This window comes from Hipposideros armiger, unplaced genomic scaffold (assembly GCF_001890085.2).
Source record: "Hipposideros armiger isolate ML-2016 unplaced genomic scaffold, ASM189008v1 scaffold_41, whole genome shotgun sequence".
Classification (NCBI taxonomy): Eukaryota; Metazoa; Chordata; class Mammalia; order Chiroptera; family Hipposideridae; genus Hipposideros; species Hipposideros armiger.
The window spans coordinates 3,663,558-3,684,741 of record NW_017731391.1 but is presented as its reverse complement, the minus strand read 5'-3'; the positions used below and the strand labels follow the sequence as shown (position 1 = coordinate 3,684,741).

Genomic DNA, 21,184 nt, shown 5'->3' with positions numbered 1-21,184 from the left:
GACTATGCTATCTTTTATTTTGACAAAAAGTGGTATGAAATGCCTTCCTGTCCTCAGCTAGGAAGGTTAGAGCTTGATGATCTATATAGCTATAATTCTGTCCCATTTAGAATGGAGAAGAACTACTGTTCTTCAAAAACAGGGAGGATTATGTCTATGGACGATTGCTTTAAAACTATAGACAGATTTCTTTCTTTCTTTCTTTCTTTCTTTCTTTCTTTCTTTCTTTCTTTCTTTCTTTCTTTCTTTCTTTCTTTCCTTTTCTTTCTTTCTTTTTTCTTCCTCCCTCCCTCCCTCCCTCCTTCCCTTCCTTCCTTTCTTTCTTTCTTTTAGAAATTTATTGAGGAACAGTGTGTTTTTCCTGGACCCATCGGCTCCAAGTCAAGTAATTGTCTTCAATCTAGTTGTGGAGGACACAGCTCCTTGGCCCATGTGGGAAGTGAACTGGCAACCTTGGTGTTAATGAGCCTGTGCTCTAACCACCTGAGCTAACCAAGGCGGATTACTCAGGTGGATTACTTTATAATTTCTGCTTTTCTATTGAGTATTGCTTGGGAAGAGAAAGGTCATCATTGTCTTAAAATCCTTTCTTCATGCACGATGATGATTATGTTAAAGCATGAATCAGATCACGCTGCTTCTCTGCTTAAAATTTTTAAATGGTGTCCTATTGCATTTAAATAAAATCCATACTCCTTACCATCACCCAAGAGGGCTGTGTGACCTGGCCCCTGAAGACCCTTATGGCCTCATGTCATACACCCCTTGCATGCTTTAAATGCCCCAATTATACTTCACTTTTTCCAGCTGCTCCATTGTACCAACCTTTGCTCCCCACCTCAGGAACTTTGAATTTATGAACTCCTATCTGTAATGTTTTTCTTCCCACACTTAGAATAGCTGGCTTCTTCATATTCTTCTAGCTTAAATGTCACCTCCTCCTGACTGGCTGTCTGAAGTGGGTACCTCTCCCAACAGTCTCCACTTTGGCTCCCTATTTTTTTTTAATTTGTTTAGAAGCTTAGCACAATTGTTGTTTTACTAATCTGTTCGCGTATTTGTCCTTTGTGTGCTATCTAAAAGTGTGCTTCACAAGGGTAGGAACCTTAGTCATCATTGCATTCCCGGAGTCCAGCCCATAGAAGTTAATATTTCTTGAATCAAGGTTTACATATAAGATGTTGCACAGTTTAAGCTTCTGTTGGATGACCCAGTAGCCTTGTTCTCTTTGTAGTATATATAAAAGAATAATTCCTCTTCAACCTTTACATAACCTCAAACTTTGCAGGAAGGAGTTTCAATTTTCAAAATTGGAGACATAAAGAAATTCTATTTTTTGCATTTTTCTCCCTCTTTATAGCATCATAAAATAGTACCTAATTTCTGTAAAGAATTTATATAGCTAAATAGAAGAGCATGCCTCTTGTACTTCTAGGAACTATTGTAGTAACAGTAATAATGGTTATAAGAACAACAGCAACAACAATGGACATCACTAGAAAAAAAAAGCTCAGGACTTTGGAAACCTTAGAAAAATAGATATGAGAATATTGACTAATGTTCCCACTGGGCCTGATTCTCTCAGAACATTAAGCCACATCCTGGAGGTGACTGACTCAAGTCTCCACAGCTAATAAAAGCATTTGAGAGCCAGGCCCAAGCCTTCTGATGCCAGATCAGTGTACCATGACTGTGTCTGGGAAAGCAGGTTAACCTTAGGTATAGACAATACAGGTGGTTAAGAATTAACCTATGAGTCCCCAGTTGGACTCTGCAACTGCTAGCTACTCACAGTTTTGAATGGCTGACTCTAGAAGTTTCTTAAAGATCTGATCCCTATATTAGAAGGGGCAACACAATTCAGGAAAGCTGCAATTGTCCATAATAGCTTTCCCTGAATTACTTTATCAGATTCTTTCCTCTCTGCCACTTGCTGAAATGCGCTTGGCTGCAAGGAAAAGAAGAGATTTAGATGAAATAAGAAGAGTGTTGCATAGAAATGTGACCTTTGACAAGTTGCTTGCTCTCTGAGCCTCAGTTTCCTCACCTGGAAAATGGGGGTATAACCTACCTTACGGAGTCCTTGAGACAATCAAGATAATGTATGCAGGGCACTTAGCAGAATGTGTAGAAAGTGCCCAATGTTAGCTGCTGCTCTGGTTGATGTTTGTATTATTATTAATAACAATTTTGATGTAAGACAAGATCTAGAAAACCAAAAATGTTTGTTTTGTTTTGTTTTTAAAGTGGGAGTGGGAAAGCTGGAGACCTATTACAGTAAGGAGCAAGGAACATAGGTAAGATAGCAGAGTAACTAAAGCAAACCTCCCCAATTCCATAGTTCTGCTTAGAGTAGGACCTCTCATCAAACCATTTCCACCTCTCTGAGTTTCGGTTTGCTTACCTGTAAAAGAAAGGTAATACCCACCCTTCCCACCCCAATAGGTTGTCAGGGACCCAAATGAGACACATGGATGTAAGATCACGTTGACTATCTTAATGGCCAGGTTCGATATTGCTTTCACATGTGTTCCACTTAGCTGGCTGTTATTTCAATCAAGTTGATGATTCCCACCCTGGCTGCACATTGCAGTCACCTCTAAGTTTCTAAAACTCCAGATGCCCAGACCACGCCCAGGCTAATAAAGTCAGAAACCCAAGTGATTCCGATATCCAGTCAGGGCTAAGTCAGGGAATAAAGCATTTCCCACACTTGCGTGATGATACGGAGCACCTGAGTCCGACCATACCTACAGAATCCGCTTTCCAAGGGAAGGGCCTGGGAGCCTGTGTTTTCAATAAGCACCCTTAGTGGCGTCTTCTCAGCAGGCAATTAGGAGAAACACTGTGTTGAATCATGGCCTGAGAGTTGGAAGGGAAGTTGTGTGAAGTCTTCACGCTTGATTCATCTCTAAACCATGTGAAACTTTATGACTCCCATGAATGGAAGGTAAACAATAAGCAATACAACTATTAGCCGTTTCTCTTCGTGCAGGAATCATCCCCAGACCCTTTCTAGTTCAGGAAATCTTGACTAATGGAAAAGATTTTCAATGTTTTGAAACTTTTCATGATCAAACAATTTGGAATGCCAAGAAATGCATCAACACAAAAAGAATTATCTCATTTAAGAATAAATGTTTGAATATTGTGAAATAAAATAATAAACTCAGGTTAAGTGTGCACGATAGGAATGGGACAGACACAAGTACATTTTTATTTCCCCCCTCCCTCAAACAAAGTTACCTATATTGCGTAGCTTTACTAAGCCTACATTACTCTTAGCTCTCGTGGCAAAGTTAGGCAGATCAGGTTTAATGTAAATAACATACAGACAAGCTTGCTATGAAAAGTGGCAACAATACAGGAAAAAGTTCATTAATTGCTGATATCCAAGATGCAAATCTCGATTCAACTCTGATTGGGCATGGCAACAGATATTTTCACTCCTCCTTACTGTTCTGAGAGCATTGCATAAACTCTGCCAGAACCACTGGTCTATCAGTTCCCACTGAACATTCACTCTAACATTATCTTTGAAAAATTTGTTTTGCAGAATTTCACTTCCTCTGGGGCCACATCCACTGGCCTGGCCTAGGTAGTTAACTCTAAAAGCTTTCCCCCTTCCTATTTCCTGCCCCATTTGAATCCAGCCTTTTTGTCTCAGCTTTGTCTGAGTCATAAATACTGTCAGTATCTAGAGCAGCGGTTCTCAACCTTCCTAATGCCGCGACCCCTTAATACAGTTCCTCATGTTGTGGTGACCCCCAACCATAAAATTATTTTCGTTGCTACTCTATAATTGTAATTTTGCTACTGTTATGAATCGTAATGTAAATATCTTCTTGTTCTCCGATGGTCTTAGGCAACCCCTGTGAAAGGGTCATTCGACCCCCAAAGGGGTCGCGACCCACAGGTTGAGAACCGCTGGAGGCTGTATTTAATTCTAAGCTTGTTAAGAAGAAAGGTAATGGAGATTGATTTTACTAAACATATAGGTTCAGAAAGTTTGCACAAACGATTCAACAAAGCACACCAATATAAATATACGTATATATAAACCTAAAGCCGAGTGATGGGGTGAGCGCACACCTGGGAATGCCCACGGCCCTTATTCCAGGTATCATGTGTGCTGACCCACCACACGACCCCCCAACTCATAATTCCACGCTCTTTCGCCACATCACACTAATTATCCTCCACACCAGTAATCCCCCACCTTACCCCCATCTATCAAAATTGCCTACTGCTCACTAACAACATCTGACTGTGCTTACCCTACTTAATTAAAAACAAAACTTGAATCCTAATTTGCTAAATATATTATTAATGCCTATGAGCAGGATGAGAATTACGGAATATGCCTTAGGTAATTGTTACCCAAGAAGAATAAATCTAGGTGTTCCATTTATATAAAGTAGTAGGTTTCTTTACCCTTCAGATCCAATGTTTTAGCTAAAACTTGCCTTATGAGTCATAATTATAAATATAATTATGAAGCATATAAATATGTGCTTCAAGATGGAAAAAAAAACTGTCTGAGATGTCCAGCTAATGGCAAATAGTGATTCCTCTCGAAAACACAAGAAAAGGAAGCCCTTTACCCTCTGTTCTATCCGGGTCTCGCTTAATGCATCTAATTGATATTTGATGTTTGGACTTTAGAAATCATCTGCACAATTCAGCCGCTTCGCAAATAAAGAAACTGTTGCCTGGGTAATGGCTTGCCCAGAGCCACTCAGTTAAAGAGATCTGGGGACACACAGGTCCCTTTCTGTCCTGTCTAGAACTCTCAACACCCCGTACAGTGCTGCCAGTGGCTATTTAGCACATGTGTAAGTACTGCAAGTTTAATCTAGTTTTCCCATGGAGATAAGAAAAACAATAACCCTAGTGTTCATTAGTGGGTGACTTAATGCTTTACCATGTGGCTTCGTGGTGTCACCTTTATAATATTGATTTTAAAGAATAGGCTGTGTTTTCTGAATATATAATTTAACGTGACTCTTTTATGACTTTTCACGAGGGTTATTTACAACTAAACTTATCTGTACGAGCTTTATGGGGAAATGCCATGCCCACTAACTTAAATATTTTGAAGTTCTACATAAAACTTTTTAATTAAAAGGCAAGTTTTTAATCATCTTAACATTTTTCCTGTAGATTTCTTACAAGCTGGTGGTTTTTTGAAACCTCTTTTCAGTGTTATTAAATTGGGTTACGCTATATTAAACCCCAGCTATGTTTTTTTTTGAGTCTGAAATCCTGGCAGATGAGCAAGCCCTACAGAGTGGTCTCAGAACAGAGGGTGCTCCAAGATGTCGGTTGTTCGGGCCGGGTGAACGCTAATTCTAGAACATTAAACTGATTGTGTTAAATTAATTCCTGGATGTTTCTCTGTGGAAGTCTTGGAATAGTCCTCCCCTTCCTTTCCTTGAGCCAAGAAAACTCTGAACCAGAACAATTCAATTTCAATTTGTGGAAAAACTATATTCAGTGATCCAAGCACAGTGCTGAGATAGTTTTGTGGGGGTGGGGGCAGGGACATTTTGAACACTTTTGTATGTTACTAAAAATATCGGAATTTCTATGTAAACGATCTGAGATGCATTTACAAGCTTTGTTTCGGAGGGGGGTTTGCAAGCTTCGTTTTAAAGCCTGAGAATCTCAAGAGCAAAGCCTGCTTTTGTGCCATACTTATTGTGTTATACTTGAAGCATTTGGAAGGAGCCCCAAGCAGGCCTCAGGAAGCAGTTACTGCCTCTGGACTTATCATCCTGAAGGCGATTTGTTTTAAAGTTGATAATCCCTGGGGCTACAAGAGTGTCCCACATCTGCCCTGAATTGAAAACAGATTCCTATTAAGAGCTGCGGATTCATTCGATCTGAGTCAGAAAGGAAGTCGGAAAGAACATTCGAACGTATGGCCCGATAGCAAGGCAGCAGCCCCTTCATGGAGGACCAAGACTGCAGGGTACGTAGGCTGTCCGTTTTTGAATTTTAAGACCGTTTTTTTCTGTAAGGTAATGTCCTTCTGACATCTAAGCAGGAATATAGTCGGGAGAGAATGATTATGGCTAACAGGTACAAAGTAACTGTCCGTCTCTGGGCTTTTCTGGGCTACCAATGAATTGATCAGGATTCTAAGAAGCTAGTAAGCTGCGGCTGCTTCAAAATCTCTCTGCCAGGCTTTGCCGTTTTGTAATTGATCACTTATGTGTGATATATTCACATAATTATGTAGATGTTTATATGAAAGTCCCCCCGCAAGACTCTAAAACGGTTTTGTAAGCCAAGAAAAGTTTTTGCTATTAAAAAACCAGAACTTTTCCACCCTCTGCTTATCTATGAAATTATTTTAAAATATTTCCACGCATGCTAAGAATGAAGGCTATAACTATGTACTTCATCTTAGAAGCCTCAGGGGACCGGGACCATCTGATTAACTATTTAGCATTTAATATCCTCCCGAAGTTTTCTTCTCAGCTTGCTGAACAACTTTGTTTCCGTCTTCTCTGTTGAAGCAGTGTATTATAGAGTGTGACCTTCTCTTCCTGTCTAATTAAGAAGGAGATTAGATTTGTTCATTAAAAATGATTAAAGGAAAGAGACGCGTACAGCAGTTATAAACAAGGGGCTGGGGTCCAGCAGTTTGAGTCATGGAAGCTGAACCCCCAGCCTAGCTCCCGAGGCCCCTCTGGCCCCTTCTGCGGTTCTGGACTGGGCTATCATGAGAGGAGGCCTCTCAGGTTACTTCCAGAAGAGTGTTCTGCTCACCATCTTCTTTCAGAAGCTGAGGCAAGTTGGTACCCAATAAATACTTGTTGAATGAAAACAGAACTACGACAGGGAATCCCAGGAGAACTGTCGGTTTGAACATATTGAGCTAGGGAGCCTCTGTTGGGATAAATTCCCACTCACCTTTGGGATAAGGTTGACACCAGAAGTGGAGACTAGGGTGATGGGCAGTTGAGAGATAAGTGCTAGGATGCCAGTCAGAATGACTGTGTATAACATGTATGGTATTAATGAAGGTAAGAAATCTGAAATATGAGTCTTGAGAGGTCACGATCATGCACCACGAGAGGGTCCGGGAGTCGCAGGAAAGCTGGAACGAGGAAAAAGGAAAGAAACAGCTGGCCCCTTTCCCTTCCACTCGGTGCATCTGTGCTCATCAGAACTGTTCCGACAGCACAAAGCCAGTTCTTGTTACATGTGCTTCCCCTGGTTTCAGAAACAATACGTTAAGGATAGCCTAGTTGGCAGGTAAGATTTTCAGTCCAAATGCCAAAATACTGTTCACTCTTGACTGGTTGCCCACAGTTTTTGAAAGAAGGAAGGTTTTTCAGATGCCAAAAATTGACTGCAAACTGTGTCATGGGACTATGCCCTCTTAATCCCAGCAAAAACAGAGGCTTCCTTTTAGAAAAGGCAGCACATTTGGGTTTTTGTGCTGGAGGATGCAAAAAGATGTATTGATCAACTCAGACAGAAAGGGGAATTATTAGGCTTAGAAACATCGCTCTGTCCTATCCAAGGAGACTGGCAAATGAGCCTGGAAATCTATAGAAGCAGTTCCAGTTCAGACCAGCTTCCTCTTGGAGAGATGATTGCATATATATCTTCATTTAATTAACCTACTTAATCTCAACCCCAGAGGTTTGGGAAGAAAATAAAAGCAGTGTACACGGACTTCCAGGGTGAAACCTATATCATAAATTTAACTACTATAATGTCAAATAAAATCCACCTCCGAAAAGCTCTCTGCCACTTCCTGGGTAACAAAATAAGCAAATCTTCACTTGGAACCATACCCTTTTCCCTGCCCCATATTTGAACATCAGGCATGTCACTAAGGGGCTATGCCACCATGCCAATTCATGGCCTCATTTCTGTCCAGAAGCTTTGTAAGCCATTGTTTGGAATTCAGAACACACTATCCCTCAGAAACAAGGTTAGTCTCCCAGCTCAACTCCTGAATGCAAATTTACCCCCAAATATAGAGAATTTCTTACAATCAGAAAATTACAAGTTTCTGGAAATGGACAAAAAGAACTTCTATCATTTTGTTTAATGTCACTGGAGAATACAGTTTACAATGAACTATAATACTGCTTTTGTGAGCACTTTTAGTGTCCTTGAGAATTAATTCTTGGCCCTGCACACCATTCCTATCTTACCTGAACCCTCACCATCCATCATAGGTGCTTTGTCTCCTGATGCTAGGTTGGAGTCCTAGTAAATTATTTGCATGTACTTTTCTACTCATGGTTTCTTTTGCCTGGAATATCTTCCTCTGCTTCTGATTCCTGGCAAGCTCTTGATCAGCTCAAACATCAACACAGTTAAAACTCCTCTGTGATGCACCAATCAAACTTCCACCCCTCTCCTCCCTTGTCCACAAATGCCTCTGGGAAATTTTTGCACACAGCTTCAGGTGGTCCCTCTACTGACCTTCTAAAGTACCAAGGACCCTAGATAAAAAATTTTTAAAAATTTCCCTTAGGAAAAGTGACAAATTTTCTTCCCCATCTCTCCTGCATTTCTGTAACACCTTATGAGTACCACTATGTGTTAACATTCAACACATCATTACAATTTTTTTATTTACATGTGTCCCCTTCCCTAGACTGAGAACTCCTTAAAGATAGGAATTTCATCATAACTTATTATAATGCCTGAAACATAGTAAATTATTAATGAAAGAATGGATGGATGCATGGATGGATGGATGATTGGATGGATGGATGATTGGATGGATGCATGCAGTGAGTGCTAGAGAAAAAGTTTGTTTATTTATAGAAGGATGAAGAGCTGTATACAAATGTCTATGGAATTCTGAATGGGACTTTTAGACAGTTTTGAGGGCATCATATTGATGGGATTTGACTATTGTTATTTTGCTTCCATTGTTATATAAGGAAAGGATTATGCATAATGAGAAGAGAATGGAGCTTGGAGTAAGAACATATGGTTCTAACTCTAGCTCTCTACTTTCTAGCACTGTGGCCGTGGGAAAGTTATTGACCTCTCTATTTTTTTCCTTTCCTTCATCTGTAAGATGGGAGTTATACCTACCTTTGAAGAGTTGTTGTAAGGAGTAAATGATAATCCATCTAAGGGCTCTAAACTAGTGCTTCACCACACATGGTGGAAGATAAGTGGTAGTGAAATATGAATCTAAATCTGAAATGGCAGACATAGAACTTTGAAACCAGAAGGAACCTGGGTCGCGTCTGTCCAGCCTAGGACTCTCTCCTTTTGCAACTCACCCTTTCACTTTGATGCAGCATGTCAGTAGTAGCATGGCTCTACCTTTTATCAGCCACTTCTCAAATTGCCTGGGTAATTAAAAATAAAATAAAATAAACTTGGAAGTGTGAGAGAAAAGAAAATGAGGGTTGGCTCCGGGGATTTTTAAGTATAAGAAATAAATTCTTCAAAGTTAAATTAAGTAAGCTGTAATGGAGGAAGAAGGAACACTGACGTACAAAGAAAAATGTGAAGGAGTCATGACAAAGCTGTTTGGTGGCAGGTAGTTGAGTTGCAAAGGAAAAGGAAGGGAAGAGAACTACATTCTTGGGAAATTGCACTTCCAGGATTGTATATTTGCAAGTGCACTCCTGTGCATTTGTAACCTAAAATGTGCCTTGTGTAATTTCAAGTACTTCACATGAGTAATTATGATAGTAATACATTCTTAACTAACAATATACCACTTACGAGGTGCCAGGCACTGTTCTAAACTCTTTCCACATATTAACTAACTTTATCCTCACAACAGCCCTGTAAAGTAGATAAAATAAAGCCTTTATTTACTGATAAGGAAAGAGGGCACACAACTCATCACATAGCTGGGGCATGTGGGAGCCAGTGTTTGAATGCAGGCAGCCTGTCCCCAGAGTCTGCCCACGTCACCTGGGAACATTCCTGCACCACTGTTAAGTCCAGTTTGGTAGACATCCCTATGGATATACTTCTCAAAATACAATTTTAACACCTGAAAAGTTAAAAGGATAGAATTTTATAGCCTGGAGGGATATTTGGTTCATTATAGCCAAACCAGCCAGCTGACCATGCTGAGAGTATCCAGGAAAAGTCAGCCTCAGCGTCACTGCTCAGAGTCTCTGGGGACAGACACAGGGCGGGGGACAGACACGGGGCGGGGGCCTGAGATTTTAGCCACCCACATAGCACTGCAGTGGCAGAAGGGCATCTTCTTTGTTCCAGATAAAGTCCAAGGGATTCTAAACAAATTATTCTTTCCAAAAGATTGTAGACATTATTATGTTGACACTCCAATAGTTTTCCAAATATGAAAATAGACACACTTGTACTTTGTTGTTTTGGTTTTTTTTAAGAATCATCAATTTTTTACCTATTTTAAAAAGCAACACAATATGCAGTCTTTGAGCACTCTGTTTATGTTTCCTAGATTGGGTTTGGCGGTTCCGAACATTCTAAAATAATTCCATTACTCTTCCACCTAACTCTGAGCTATACTCCCGCCCTCAGATTGCTCTGAGCAACGTGATTGCATTTTCTCCTATCAAAAATAGAGACTTGTCCAAATAGTTAACACATCTAACCCGTTTCACCAATTCTGATTTGAGGACTTGTTAGGCAGGCAGAAAGAATGTAAGCTCTCCCCTTTTCGACCTGGCTGAATTATTATAAGCATGTCTATAATTAATACAATCGCAATGTAAGTGCTACAAAGTTATCTTACTCTCTGGCTATTTTAGGCATTCCTATTTTAAGCCATTCACATGCCTCACGGTTGTTTTGGGGCACAGTTTTTGGACCAACAGGTAGGTAAGCTTGTTGGAGAGGTTACCAGAAGTTTTGCCTGCATCCAATACATTCATTCAGTGGCCCACCTGAGCCCATACCTTTGATTCAGGAGAACCGGAAAAATAGCATTTGACACGTAGAATCATATTAATTAGGAGCCAGTAAGAGCTCCAGCCTCCTATTCTTTGTATGGCAATGGAATGAGAAAGAAGAAAGAGAGAGGATAGTAAGTGGATTACCTAGGTCTTTGTGTCCATCTTTTTTTCTCGTTTCAGCCTGGCTGGCGAACGACTTACCCAAAAACCCATTCGTGTAAAATTCAATCCCCTTTGGAGCATTTTTGCATCTGTTCAGTTGTCCTGGAAATAAATATTAAATTAAATTTTAACTTAATTTAAACTCTGAATAAAAGGCTTTACATAAACAGACCAAAAAATGCTTAACTATGCAAAAGTAGGTCAAATAGAAAAAAAGGCCCTTTCAAGTATCCAAAACAATCCCATCATTTTTTTAAATCCTTCAAGTTCAATAAATACTTATTAGAAATGCACAATTAAGTTAAATGTGCCCTTAAAAGAACTGATTTTTTTTAAATCATTAAACTGTTCCAAAATGCCAAGAAAATATAGGACACCAAAATGAAGTCCAGATTCTCAAACAAAGGTTGAATTTTAAGCAAACTCTTTACTGGGCAAATGGATATTTAAGAAACTGGTTTTAGGCCAACTGCTCTTTGGCAGGGCTGTTGTGGAGATAGCATGAGATTTAATGACTATAAATCTTCCCATCCAGTAACACATAGTGGACCTTCACTAATATTTTACTGAATGCATGCTATATAGTTCTGCACTAAAAGCCAAGCCAACTCAGCTATCCCCTTCGGCACTAGTTGACACTTTAGCATGGGTTATTTCAGATTCACAAAAGTGACACTTCCTGGAAAGAAAGGGCAAACCCTCAGAAAACAAAAGTCCCAAATTTCTGAGATTTTTTTCCTCACCTTTTACAGAAAGGTAATATTAGAGTTATGACTGGGTGCCTCTAAGAATTAAATGAGATCCATTTATTCATTCATTCATTTAAAACATATATATATATATATATATATATATATATATACACACCGGGTTTGCCAAAAAAATGCATACACGTGACTTGTATTCATCTTTTGTTGTTGGTATATATTGAGTATTACAGTTTTTCCTTTCTTAATACACACACACACATACACACACACACACACACACACGGTGTATTTTCAATGCAGCAAGTGTTGTTCTTGTGCTTAAGAGATGGAAGGGAACAAAGCAAATGGGGCCTCTTGCCTCTAGGGACCTTGCATTCTCCAACACAGCACTTTGCATGCAAGTCCTGCAGTCACTTAGCACTGAACAACCCCCTCAGGGTGGGCAGCGAAGGCCCTGGGAAGAGCAGTCAGCTTGGAAATCATACTGACACTTGAGTCCAGGCCCCACATCTTGCCAGCTGAGTTTCCTAGGAAAAGTTTCTGAGCCACAGTCTTTGTCTGTACAATGGGTATAATAATATGTACCTTGCAGGGAGTCTATGAAGATGAAATGAGCTGTATTGAGTGTAAAGCACCCTGCACAGTATCTAACACATAGTAGAGCCTCAATAAATGGTAACCCTTTTCTACCTGAGTGAAGAAATAGAAAAATCAAAAGAACAAGCATGTTTTGGAATAAAAAGAGTTGAGGAGCAGTTGCTTCCTCTGAACACATTCTACAAAAGAGGTAGCTTTTCAACAATTTTGGAGATGGTGTGTTGATCTGTAGGGTGTTGAAAGTGTAATAATAGGACATCAGAGAAGCATGACATCTCATTATACATAGCAGATTGAACATATGCTTTTTTTTTTTTGCTTTTTTTTTCAGCTGAGCCATCCTGCCACCTGTTGGCAGCTCAGTGGCTGCTCAGCTCGGGCCGGGACTCGAACCGCTGTTGCTCAGAGCTCAAACTCTTGAGAGAGCTCTTAACCAACTGAGCCACTCGGCCGGGGCTGAACATATGCTCTTTGTCCCCACTCTCTCCTCAAACCCCAGTAAAATATAAATCAGGGAAAATATAAAATAAAACTACAAAAACAATCATGATTGGGATGGGGGTTGTGAGTGGGTGGGTAAATAACAGAAATGAGAAAAGCCAACAAAAGTTGGCAAGATTAAACATAGATTGAAGGCAACAGTAGCAACTGATGTAGTCTACAAGGAGGAAAAGTGAAAATTAATTACATGGGTGTGGGGTCTGGAGAACACCCGTAAGAATAAACTCGCTGGCATCTCAAGCTCATTTTTCAACCTACGATATAACAGTTTGTAATAAAGCCTTCATGAGCTCAAAAAAAACCCCAAAAAACAAAGAATAAACTCAGAGTTACTCACCCTAGGAAGGTTCTGGAAAAGGAAATGGAATACTCCACCCCCCACAGAGCCAGGGGTAGGGAAGGGCTGAACACAGGAGATGGTTTGAAATTCAATATAAGGAATAATCAGAACTCCAGGTTCCTCCTTACCCTCAGCACCCCAGGCCTGTCTACGCAGCCATGAAGCTGAGCTAGTTCCTTCCCCATCGTAATAGAAGACTGGAGAAGCTGAATTAGAAACTCTGGTCTCAGAAATAGCTGAGGTTCAGGCACTACCCTAAAAGCAGGGAACTCAGTGAAAATCTACGTACTGAAAGGCAAGACTTCCCAGTTACCTCCCCAAACTCAGCTCCCAAAATGCTGGCAGTCAGGGTTTTACCCAGCCTCTCCCCACCCCAACCACTGCCACTGCCAGAGGAGATGGAAGGATCCCTCTCTGTTGAAGAAGACCTGCCCAACAGCGAAGATTTACAAATACTGACATTAGAGGATCCCCTACAACAGTCTGGCCCCTACCGGATAAATCAATCACAGTGAGACCTACCGCAAAAAAGCCCCACAATGCAGGGATGACAGTCTGATTTCTGGTGCCTTAGTCTGAAATAAGAACAAGCAATCATCAGACAACAGGAGAATAAAGGTGAAGAAATCTGTCAGAACCAGATAGGAAACTGGATAGAGTCCGTTTCTTTCTGGAAATTAGGTGACCAGTCCAGTCCAATAGGTCAAATATTCAAATAATAAAAGTTCTAGAAAGAAAGAGCTGAAAAAAACAAAATGGAAGCAATCAATGAAATCATACAATAAAATTTCCCAGAAGTGAAAGGCGTAAGTTTCCTGATTAGAAAAACCCACCTAGCACCCAGCATAGAGAATAAGGCACATATTATGACATTTCAGAACACTGGAATACATAGGAAATGCTAAAAGCTGCCAGAAAGTAAGAAAAGTCACATGAAGCCTCAGGAATCTGAATGGCATTGACTTCTCAGCAGGAAGGAAGTCAGAAAACAATAACTTCCAAATTCTGACGTGCAAATGACTTCTGACCTAGAAACTATCAAATGTGGGAGTGAACTACAAGTATACAAGGAATCAAAACGTTTACATCACTCAACACCCCTTGTCATCAGTCTCTGGAAAGACACGCTCCATCATAATGAGGAAATAAGCAAAGCACAACCAATCCGAACAGGACTCTAGATGGAACATCTCCAAAACAGAAAGAAATGAAACTGACTGATATACGGATGGGTTCTGCCATATTGTGGGGTGTTTTATAGTGTCAGGAAGTTGGGAGCAGAATAACAGACAGGTATATAGAAAAGGAAGCAAGTTAAAAAAAAAAAAAGTCCAGGGAAGGAAAAATAATTAATGAGAAAAGAAATATGATTGTAGTGCACAGTAGGACTGAGCTGTGGACAGTCTTGACTTAGTCACAGTAATGAAAGCACTGAACATTAAAAGAATCATAAATTAAAACATAAATATGGTGGCCTTGGAAATGCACAGCTCAGACCTCCTTTCAAAGGACAACCTGCTGTGGGGAGTATATCCCCCCTTGGAGACCCACTGTTGCTTTCACAAGGAAAGTTTGCATTCTGGGGATCCCAGCCAATGACTGAGATCAGCAAGGGAGCTAACTGCAGGGGCCATTGCAGCCCAATGCAAGACTTCTTGAATGAGCGGTCTTTACTCTGGGTCGGTTCATCAGCCTGCTTTGAACTTCTCAGACCTACCGTGCAGCCTAAGGCTCTTCCTACCCCACTTTCCGCCCTAGTCCCTCTTCTTCACTGTGTGAGGTGAGCCCCCAAGCTGCTCCTTTATCCTTCAGGCATTTGCCCCAGTAGATATCATGCATTTCCCATTCTGCCTCGGGTTTTGCTTCTCAGTGGACCCAAACAAACAATCATTTATTGGGAGGAGGCAAGAAGGAAAAACAGGGTGGGGATGGGAATCATGGAATGGTAAATTATTATCTTTCATTTTAGAAAGGCAGTACCTAATGTCTATATGTCTATAATGGCAAAAACACAAAAACAAAAAACAAGAAACAGCAGGATGAGTACATGGTTTAGAAATGAGGAAGACAGTGACAGAAACAAAATCACTGAAAGAGCTAGGAGTGATTGTGTCAGGGGAGGAGGGGTGAAGTGGGGAGCTCTGTGGTGGGGGGAGGGAAGGGGAGTAACGCCTTGAGTACTATTTGACTTAATAAATTTTGTTTATTAAGCTCTGCCTAATGTTAGCATGATAAAAAGCACATATTTTATCAAACATAGATGTATATACATATATCTAACATTGATAAATCAAACTTAGATATATTGGGTTGTTGGAAAAGTCATGACGTATTTTTTCTGTTTTTTGTTGCAAAAATGCGTCATAACTTTTCCAACAACCCAATACATATATTTCAAACATCTTTAAATATATATATATTTTTTAATATACAAAGATATGTGTCAAACATACAAACATCTTTAAATACATATTTTTAATATTTTATGTTTTTGATATGTATTTTTAAATATATATGTAAAGACATACATATAATATATAACATATAGTGTATATATATTTAAATGTGTTTGATGAAGACTATGGAGAGAAGCCGGATGTGCTGCCTTTTCCTTGGGTGCCCGCTCCCCAGGCTACAGCCCAAGCCCAGGCCTCTCCCCAGCTCACCTCTCCCTGTTGTTAGAACCAGATGCAGCCTCTGCTTCTAAACACAGCTCCTTTAGCTGCAGAGAGGACACAGCTGGAGATGTATTCACAGAGCCCCAGGACACAGGGAAAGACACTCGTGCATCCCAAGAAGGATGCCCCAAAAGATTCAAACCAATCCCTTCCCAACTTTATCTGGGGACCCCACTCCAGAAGGCTTGCTGTGTGCTCGCCACTAAGCCCAGATTTACTTCTTCCCTATTCTGATACATCAGCTGGTTTAACGAGTCCAGTCCTTTTCTCCTACATGGCTGACTGAACTGAACAAAGAGGAGGGAACATGAAGACGAAAGAGATGACTGCAGAGTAGCCCCCTTCTCCTCCTTGCCCCCCCCCCACACACACACACCCCAGCAGCTGTGACTGTTGTCCTGCAGCCACCTGGGCCCTGAGACAGCTGCCACAGAGGGCCCCTGGACTCCTGCCACATAGCTTCCTCCCATGGAGCTCAGGCTGGGTGGAATGTAGACAGGGACACTGTGGGGAGGCGAGTGTGTGTGTGTGTGTGTGTGTGTGTGTGTGTGTGTGTGTGTGTGTGTGTGTGTGTGCGCGGGCGCACGTGCATTTGTACACACATCATCACCTCACATGATCATCGCTCTCTCCTACTTGGTCAGAAGCAGGTGTATGTACCTGGGTCTCATACCGGGCTATCCTCATCTACATCTAGCCTTGGAATAGATGAGGCAACCCAGGATGCACTGAATTGTTTGGAAAGGGAATCATTACCTATATATATATACTTTTTTTCAAGTGCAGTAAACAGTGGGTACCAGGATGGACCGTGAAGTCCAAAATGCCCACCCATAACCCTGAGGGTCAGCTACAGAGTCTGTCTCTATTTCAGGCCAGGGGTCAAAAGTTATCCCAGTTGCAAATATAGAAACCTACCAGATTTTTTATGACAAGAGCCAATAGGCAGACTACTTTTTATTATTTTTCCATTATATAAAAGTAAGACATACTGTTGTGTAAAAGTAAAACTTGGAAGCAAATACAAAAGGGCTATAATTGCACAACCCAAAGGCACCCACTATTTGCCTTGTTTTCCTTCAGTCTTTTTTTTTTAGTCCTTTCCAGGGCTTTGAAATTTTATTCTATGCATAATTTCATATCCTGTCTTTCGGCTTAAAATGCCTTCAAATGCTCTTCCTCATCCTCTTAAAAGTTCTTGTTTAGCATCTTTTTCTTAAGTCTGTGTAATATTCCAGCACACGGATGTAGCATAATTTGCCCAATCATTCTTCTTTGTTAGGCTTTTTAAATTATTTCAAGATTTTCAAATTAGAAATAATGGGATGAACTTGTGGCATATAAATCTTCATCCTCGTTTGAGGTGATTTCCTCAGAAATAAGAGTCCCAGAAATGGAGCTGCTCAGTCAAGTAGTATGAACAATTTTAAGGCTAAATAAATCATTTTTCAGACAGATTGTGAAAATTTTTGTTTAATATTTAATATATTCAGATCTTTCAGATAAAAATGTATAAACCAACAAGTGCATGTCAATGGTCCAGCTTAAGAAACCATATTATAGGGCCGGCCGAGTGGCGCGTTGGTTAAGAACTGGCTTGGGACGCCAGAGGGCCCCGGTTCGGATCCCACATATGAGGGCCAGTGATACTGCCCTCTACAGCTAAGATGCTGAACAACAGCTCGACCTGGAGCTGGGCTGCTGTGAGTCGCCACCAGTGTAGGCTGCAGCCCCTGCTGCAGTGGGTTGCCATGGGCTACCGTGTGTAGCCAGCAGCCAGCGTAAGCTGCCAGCAGCCGCAGTGAGCGGCCATCCAGAAGCCAGCGACTGATCTGCCTTGCCTGGGAAGAGCGCAATGATGATGCCAACTTGGGCCAGTGAAGCAACGTCCTCCACAACTAGACTGAAGAACAAAAGGACAGCAACTTGTCTGTTCCCCTTCCCCCAATTCCCCAGCGCTGTTCCCATCCCCCAATTCCCATATATATATATATATATATATATATATATATATATATATATATATATATATATATATATATATATATATATATATATATATATATATAATTTATACATCTAAAGCCACTCTGTACCTCTCTCCTAGCACATCTCCTGCCTTCACCTATAGAGTTGGCTGCTGTTCTGAATTTGTATTGTCACAGATTTTTTTTAAGAAGCAGACCTTTAAGGATATAAGGTCTTTCTGTTAGAGAATAAGAGAAAACAAGAGTGAGGGAGACGAAGGTGGAGGGAGAGAGAGGGAGAGGGAGGCAGATTGAGAGATAGAGATAGAGGTAAGGAGATAGAGAGATATTGAGATGTTTGGCTTGAACCATACTATCCTGGAGTAATTTTCTGAGGAAATAGGAGGTAAAATTCAAGCGGTTTTGTATCCAATCCACACTGTATTTATGAGATGCCCATAGAACAAAGGACATTGACTCACCTTGAACATACGTGACGTTACTACCTCCTTCTCCCCTGCTCCAGCCTTCTCGCCGCGCCCCCCCCCCATAGGAACCAGCCGCAATCGTTGAGTCCCATAGCAAGGCCCTCAGCAGGGCAGCCTGCACGTGAACCCAGCCTCCAGCACTTGCTACCTGTGGCCTTAGAAAAGTTGCCTAGCCACTTCTAAAGTCCCATTTCTTCACCTGGAGAATGAGGATGAGGCTGATACTGTCCAGCTGCTACAGCTGTGGCAAGGGGTAAACAAAATAAGTACCTAGCATCCTACTGGGTATATAATGTTACTTTATACTGTGGCCTCTGGGTGTTGCGGGGCCCGAGGAAAACCAGTTCCCAGAGTGATAGCCAGAGAACCCTTTACAAGGCTTTGCTGAAGGCAGGGTAGTGACATCACACTTACTGTTTTTCACAAAGCAGTGAGAAACTATGTATTTTTTTTCTTTCCCACAATTTTCCTTGGGTTCCAAGATATCTGAGTAGGGTTTCATACAGGTAATTCCAGTAGAAGTTTTTTCCCCATTTCCTTTATTTTTCAACTGAAGCGTGAAATGGTCTACGCATGTATCAGACCTACAATCCTGAACTTATTTTTCTTATGTTCTAACCAATTTAGCAAAGAGGCTTCAACAGTTTTCAGTCCAAACACACCTAATCGAGGTGATTAGTTGTGTGGATTATAGGTTTGGTGGCTCATGATCAACAGGGCCTCAGACTCTTTCTCCATGACCAGAACCTCTGGTTGCTTATATGAGTTAGACATTGACAGGATTACATGGGTTAGGATTCAAGTTGAGCTCTAGAAGGAACTTTAGCAATAATCTAGTGATAGTCAATCATTGTTCACTTCTTTTGCATCAGGAACACCTTTTAAGAATATGATTCTTTCCTAAAGAACATGGCCTTTCTCTAAAAGGCTCGCGCGCACACGTTCACATAAAATGTTTACAAACATCAAGGAACATGCGACCTCCCTGAAGCCAAGTCATGATTCTCCAGTGAGCAATTCTGATCTTGTTAGGGACTGAAACCCAGAGAGGCCCAAGGACTTGTCCACAGTCACACCAATGTTTAGCGGCAGAGGCAGAACTGCAACCCAGGTGTCCTATGGCCCAGTGGCCTACACCAACAGCCTTCTCTCCATGTGCTTCATTAGAGGAGGCAGCGTGCTGTCCAAAAGCCTACAGGAGAAGTCCCCAGGGTCAGATTTCAGGGATGGCACGTGAGTGCAGGTGCTGGTCTTGTCCCGGGTCTCTGATGCCATCAGGATGGGGCTGAAGATCCAGAATGCACTCCTTTTTCCTCAATGTGCCCGTGTAACACCCAAAACAATGCCTTTAGAAGTCTGTACCTAGTGGCTTCTTATGGATCAGTGGGGTGACTGTGGGCTGTCAGGCTGGTCCCATGTGATCCCTCCTCCACAGTGTGGTTTGGGTCAACGGCTTCTGAAGCCCTGGAAGATTCTGGTTTTTAGGAACAAATATTTATTGTAGAATCTGCTAGCACGTTACCATGAAGTATTCTTCAGTTACTATGGTACCTCTGCTGGTGTCCTGTGGCTCCTGCTTTTTCCTTCTGGGCGTGTCTCAGATCCTTGCCAGGCTCCTTTGGGGTGGTGCTCACCCCCTGCCACCATGGGCACGTTTCCCTCCTGCCCTCTGCATGCCCCTGTAGCGTCCATGTAGCATTCATTAGAAAGGCGATTTGCTCTTCTTGAGTTGCTGCCTTAATTCTGTATTAAATCTATGTTAATGCTTTCTTTGAATGTCTGTATTTAAAATGTTCTCTGGCCTGTTTTCCAAATGGAGTGTTCCTTCATTTCCTGGTTTGTGTGCATGTAGTGTGTGTGTGTGTGTGTGTGTGTGTGTGTGTGTGTGTGTGTGTGTGTTTATTCTCTGCTGTTTCCAATACCTCCCAGTTGGGGATCATTTGTAAATTTAGTTAATGAGCATTTAACACATTCCCTTTGATGAAGCTGTTAAATCTGGGCTCCACACTGGCATCCCCCCAGACACCTCCCCCCTCCTAAGCATTTGTGTTTACCTATTCTTAATGACTTAGTTATGGTTTCTTGTTTGTTGGCACAATATCAAACTAACCTTTAGTCCAGTCTGGAAGAAGTGGGGCTTCAGTTTTGTAAGAAAATCCTTCAATCTGTATTCAAAGCAACTTCAGTTTGCTGGTGGGCTTTCATTTTCCATGAGCAAAATATGCTGTAGACAGAACAAACATTTCATGATCACCCTAACTGGTCATGCGTGTGGCAGCAACACATAAGCTATAGCTGTGGGCTTTTGCAGGAGCAAATACCAAACTCAGAACCTGTGGGCTCCAGCTGTCAGAGAGTTTTCCTGGATTTAATTATAACTTCATCTCCGAAGAGGGCCTGTGTGTCAAGTGTGCTTTTCAATCACTTAGAGAAAGCACAGTAAGTGGCAGAGCGACCTGGGATTTGCCTGTGAGATGAGGCCTCATTACTGCCTCCTACAGCAGAGGATCATGGGAGTCACACTCAACCCTGTCACAGTCACAAAAACACAATCTGTCTCCTATGTTATAGGCTTAAGAAGAGACAGCACACAGATGTCTCTAAAATCAATTATTTAAAACTCAATACAATTAAAAATACAAAAATAAACTGAGGGAAGGGATTGAATTATATATATATTTATCTTTACATAAAACAGGAGCAATCTCCCAGCTAGAAAAATCCTCCCGTTGCTTTATTTCTTTTGTACCACATGTGTGCTCCTTGCTCACCTTTCCCTAACTTCAGGACTGATATATATATATATATATATATATATATATATATATATATATATATATATATATATATAT

General features: G+C 41.2%; 1 protein-coding gene across 1 annotated transcript in view; it reads left to right on the top strand.

Moving 5' to 3' along the window:
• Positions 1 to 5,910: 5,910 nt before the first annotated feature.
• The window catches only part of SASH1 (SAM and SH3 domain containing 1), a 256,467-nt gene continuing 241,193 nt past the window's right edge, over positions 5,911 to 21,184 (top strand). The window contains exon 1 of the mRNA XM_019638923.1: positions 5,911 to 5,974. Within this exon, the coding sequence (XP_019494468.1) occupies positions 5,954 to 5,974 (21 nt within the window). The 5' untranslated portion in view covers positions 5,911 to 5,953. The remainder of the gene's footprint in view (positions 5,975 to 21,184) is intronic.